This window comes from Carlito syrichta, unplaced genomic scaffold (genome assembly GCF_000164805.1).
Source record: "Carlito syrichta isolate Samal-C Ts95f unplaced genomic scaffold, Tarsius_syrichta-2.0.1 Scaffold314851, whole genome shotgun sequence".
Classification (NCBI taxonomy): Eukaryota; Metazoa; Chordata; class Mammalia; order Primates; family Tarsiidae; genus Carlito; species Carlito syrichta.
Genome location: NW_007258947.1, coordinates 167,858 through 173,208, shown reverse-complemented (window position 1 = coordinate 173,208; position 5,351 = coordinate 167,858). Strand labels below are relative to the sequence as shown.

At 38.5% G+C, this 5,351-nt stretch overlaps 1 protein-coding gene across 1 annotated transcript in view; it reads left to right on the top strand.

Annotated features, from left to right (window-relative positions):
• Nucleotides 1-4,407, top strand: part of LOC103274676 (dimethylaniline monooxygenase [N-oxide-forming] 5-like) — an 18,875-nt gene extending 14,468 nt beyond the window's left edge. Inside the window, exons 6-8 of the mRNA XM_008072107.1 lie at nucleotides 847-1,199; nucleotides 1,357-1,429; nucleotides 4,032-4,407. Of these exons, the coding sequence (XP_008070298.1) occupies nucleotides 847-1,199; nucleotides 1,357-1,429; nucleotides 4,032-4,407 (802 nt within the window). The remainder of the gene's footprint in view (nucleotides 1-846; nucleotides 1,200-1,356; nucleotides 1,430-4,031) is intronic.
• The last annotated feature ends 944 nt before the right edge of the window (nucleotides 4,408-5,351 follow it).

The window sequence follows — 5,351 nt, the reverse complement described above, 5'->3', positions numbered from 1 at the left end:
GCGGCCACTACACTCCAGTCTGGGCGACAGAGTGAGACTCCGACTCAAAAAAAAAAAAAAGATTCTCACTTTTTAACTTTTTTGATAGTCTTTAACCAATTAAATTATTTTCCACATGATGACTATAAGATAAAGGTATAATTTTAATCCTACACATATAGTGGCTTTCCCTTTACCCTCAGATTAGGTCCAACCAGTGGCCTTGTGTTTTTACTCTTTAAACTCCTTAAGCCAAATTTAACTTCACCCATTTTTCTATATATGCTTAGTTTTCTTTATCTGTATCTTTGTTCACTTCCTTTCTTTTATTCCATTTTCAGTCCAAATCTTATCTATCTGTAACAGACACTCCTGGTTGTATACCAAGAAGGTCCTTCATTCTTATAGCAGAAGATTGGACAGAGTGGTCATATGACATAATTGTGTATTGTATTGTGTATCTAACTTGGAGATTGATTTTGCCTACAAATGACAATAATTTGATTGGAAGTGAGGTGGAGAGGAAGCTAATAATAATGTGTCTTGCTTTCAAACTGGAATTCATACTCATATATCATTTTTCCTCAATTTAAATAGTTCAAAATATTTAACACTAAGATATTATGGCACAAAATGAAAGATATATAGAAATTTTCAAGACATAATATAAGACTAGAAAGGTTGTAGAGCTTAAGTAGCCACTGAAGCACTCAGGTACAAAATGACTGTCCTCTGTCATTAGAGGCAAAAAGTTAGATAGGTATATGGCCAGGGGAAAAATGAAAATCATTGGCTTCAATCCCTTCTCATATGCATTACTTTCTTTTTGCATATTTGCTTACTCAGGATTTTTATTTTTATATACAGATTTTTAAGTCAACATCCAACTGTCAGTGATGATCTGCCAAATCACATAATTTCTGGAAAAGTTCAAGTGAAGCCCAATGTGAAGGAGTTCACAGAAACAGATGCCATTTTTGATGATGGCACTGTAGAGGAAAATATTGATGCTGTCATCTTTGCTACAGGATACACTTTTTCTTTTCCTTTCCTTGATGGTCTGATCAAAGTCACTAACAATGAAGTGTCCCTGTATAAGCTCATGTTCCCTCCTGACCTGGAGAAGCCAACATTAGCTGTCATCGGTCTTGTCCAGCCACTGGGCATCGTGCTACCTATTGCAGAACTCCAGTCTCGCTGGGCTACACGAGTGTTCAAAGGTATGTGAATAGATGTTGGAACAAATGTTGGAGAAAGGTCTAATATTTCTCCTAAAGTTGATCCTCAGTTTATTCTTGATACTAGTTCTCTCCTTTTAGCAAGATGTACTCCTCTTATTCCAAAAAAAGTCAACATACTCTGAATTTTCTCCTCTAGGGCTGAGCAAATTACCCTCAGTGAAGAACATGATGGTAGATATTGTCCACAGGAAAAGGACTATGGAAAAACGGTAAGTAAACAATTAGTAACAAGTCGGGGACTTGGAATTCTTAATTTGGGATTCGAAATTGATGCTTCATCTTGAAAGAGTCATTTCCTACACTGTGTTATTACATAACATCAAAACAAGTGTGAATTTTAGTCACCTAACTCAGTTATGCAATAAATGGTCATATGTGTATTCTCATTCAATCATATTAAATCTGAATTTAAGACCTCAACTTCAACCTCAGTCATTATTGGTATTTCTTTCAGAGTCTCACAAAAATCCAGGAAGCTTATGTGACTTGACAAAATGTAGGAATAGTCTCTGATTTTCACCTTATCATATTCCTCACTGACATCTTTATTGCCTAAGGCTAAGGCACAAGGGGGATCCAAAAAAATATGATATTGTCTTCTGGAGAGTGGGCCCCTTGTAGGCTTTCCCCACTAGGTACGTGTTCTAGAAACCCATTGGCATCAGTGTACCAGCTAGTGTGATTGTGAGAGGTTGTGTTCTTGAGAAACATCCCAAGTTGTGACAAACAGGTGCCTAGTTCTTTCTGCCCACAATGCACTGCCCACAATGCACTGCGTGTTCAGCAGTTTTTGATCAAAAACAGCATGACTTCCATGCCTCACCTTCCCTATTCACCTGATCTTGCCCCAAGCAACGTTTTTTGTTGTTTCCATGGATTAAAAAAACACCTCAAAGAAAAACATTTTACTGATGTGGAAGAGGTGAAACAAAAAACTGCATAAGCCTAAATGGCATCAACATTGACAAATTCAAAAACTGTTATGAGCAGTGAAAATAACATCTCCATAGGTGTATTGCATCAAATGGAGAGCACCTTGAAGATGACTGAAATTTAAACATGTAAGAATAAATACACAATTTGTGAAAATAAATTCCAATTTTTATGGCATCCCCCCTCATACATCTTTAAAGTCTGGAAGCTTTTGGCTTTCCTATCATGAGTAGGGTGCAGGAATCTTTGCTAAGTATGAGGGCTCCAGCCGAGATGTGCTTAGGGTCCAGCCTTCCCAAGAACCCCACAAAGCTATTTTCTCAGACATCTTGCCTTGTGTTCCTAGACTCTTTCAACACAGACTTCTATTTCATACTGTGTGAAATCTCTCCCTCTCGTCTCTTGTTACTTTCCAAGTTATTCTTATTCTCATCCATGAATACAGAATCTAAGGAAACAAAAGCTACAAGGGGAGATGTCTTGTAAATAAGGTACTTCTTTGGTTATATAAGAAAACAATGTCTCTAAGACAAGGAAACACAAATGACTTGGCCACTTCGGCATGTAGTGGTGGAAAAGAATATAGACAAAAATATATAAATTAATATCTCAATCAATAACATTTTCACATTATTTCAGGATTCTAATGACTCTGTGTATTTGTGTATCCATATAAAGGTTTGAAATTCATTCTTATTAACCTGTCCCCTCACACACAGACACTTTGCAGTTTTATAAACTTTGCAACACAAAGAAAAAAGGCATTCAAGTGCCATTCTCATCAATATTTGGAAGAAGTGGTGAATTCATTAAAATGTATTTTTGTGCTTACACAGTAGGCATATTGCTTAAGCATTCCCAATAGGATTATGCACAATCCAAATGGAGAGCAACATGAAATGGTAATTACATAACAGTACCTGAAACAAGCCTTCTGTACCCAGATGCAAGAGCTACAAACTCTATGTTATGGGGAAGGTCCCACCACACAAAACAAATGCTCATTCATGCAGCAGAGGTGCCAGCTCCCACACATCTCTAGGATGACACTTTGGAACATTCTTCACATCAGAAAGACAAACTACCCTGGCCCCTGGAGGTGTTGTACAGTAGGTGTACATGGCTGTTACTCTTCCGTGACACATACTTGTGCAAATTAGAAATAGGCACCCCTTCCTTATGATGCTTTGCTACCTCCAAATGCTGCAAGTAAAACTGCCACAATAAACATCATATCTGCAACATCCACAGTGTGAACGGGCCTGTTATGCAGTCCCTGGATGTGCATTAGAGTAGAAGCATCGGGATCAGAAAGAGCCACCTGAGTAGCTGCCATTCCCAGCAGTGTTGCAGAGTTGCCTTGCTCTGCAAAGAAGGCTATACTCACCGTATCCTTACCTATTACAGCTGTCAAGCTCCCGGGGCCAGGTTACCAATGACTGTCTGATGATCCATCCCCTGGTTGTCTGTAAACACACAGAGGGGCTAGAAGCATTCCATCCTACCAACACACTACACAGAGTATTTAGCTAGATCACAATCTTTCATTTGAAAAATGTACAGTTTAGTAGTACTAGATAATACCTAGTGCTTACAGGCGAGGGGTCACTGTGAACATCAATCTGCAGTTTAGTCACCCTGGTGCAATCGACAATGAAGGCACAGTGAGCATGGAAACTTGGATTATCTGTTCGCTCTGCCATTGAATAGCTGGGTGGTGTTGGGTTTGTCAGTTCAGCTTTCTGACTCTCAGTTTCTTCATCTCTAAAGTGAGTAGAAGTAGCTTAAACTTCTTGTAGTCCTTGGATGATATAAATCTCTGTCCTTCCTCCACTGCTGGAGGCTGTGCATTCACCACACAACTCCCTCTTGTTCCAGGTATGTGAAGACACCCCGCCACACAATCCAAGTGGACCACATTGAGTACATGGATGAGATCGCCACCCTGGTAGGGGTGAAACCCAACTTGCTCTTCCTCTTTCTCTCAGACCCAAAGCTGGCCATGGAAGTTTTCTTTGGTCCATGCACCCCATACCAGTACCGCCTGCAGGGGCCCGGAAAATGGGATGGAGCCCGGAGAGCCATCCTGACCCAGAGAGAGCGAATTCTCAAGCCCCTGAGGACACGCATTACTTGTGAGGATGGTCATTCATCCTCACAGCTGTCTTGGATAAAAATGACCCCAGTGGGTCTGGCATTTCTGGCTGCTGGCTTAGCATACTTTAGATACATTCATCATGGTAAACAAAAATAAGTGAATGAACACTGAGGAGAAGAAAATGTGGGATAGTTTCTACTCATCCTGAATTGTTATACCTTTTATGTTTAAGTCAGCAACATATGTCCAATATTATGTAGTATTACTATAACTGCCTATTGTATAAAATTAATAGATAGACTTTACAAGTAGATTTAGTTCTTAAATATGGGCATGCATCATATTTCTATATAAAACATTGTGAATACATAATAAAAGCCTTGAGGAATGGTTTTGTAACATAAAGTGTACCTAAATTAGTTTCACAAAGCTGGGTTCTTGTAGGAATTTATAAATAAAGTTTTACTTTATTTTCTCCATTTTATTGTTTAATCCTTCAAATGATTCTATCAAATTATCACTCAGAAATAACAGTTTCAGTTTACAGAGCAGAAACAAAGAACTAAGTACCACATGTTCTCACTCATAAGTGGACCCTGAACACTTATCATAATACTATAAGAAAGGGATTGGCGGTAGCGGGAGACTGCCAGGGGAGGAGGGGCACATAACACCAATAAGGGTACATGATCTCAAACCAGGTGAAGTGGGGACCAAAGAGAGATCTAAAGTTTACATGTAAAATGACCACTTATCTACCTAATCCTGAATTGTACCCTACATCTTTAAAAGAAGAAATAATTTTTTAAAAGGAAATTAAAAGACAGGTTAAAAATACTTTAGGTTTCAATATACTAGAAAGAAAATGCTTTTCTTTCCAATTCTTTCACAAGTTTATTTTGAAGAAATAACTATAGAAGAAAGCGCAGTATATTTCAGAAATTTCAATGAATTATTCTACATTTTTAACACTTAAAAATAAACAATCACTGTACTGCATTAAGACTATGGTCATATTGTCACCTAAGAGACAAACATAACTGCACATGAGCTGACCTGGTCTCTTTGACTGGCTTTCAAACTGCCCTCTCCCTATGTGG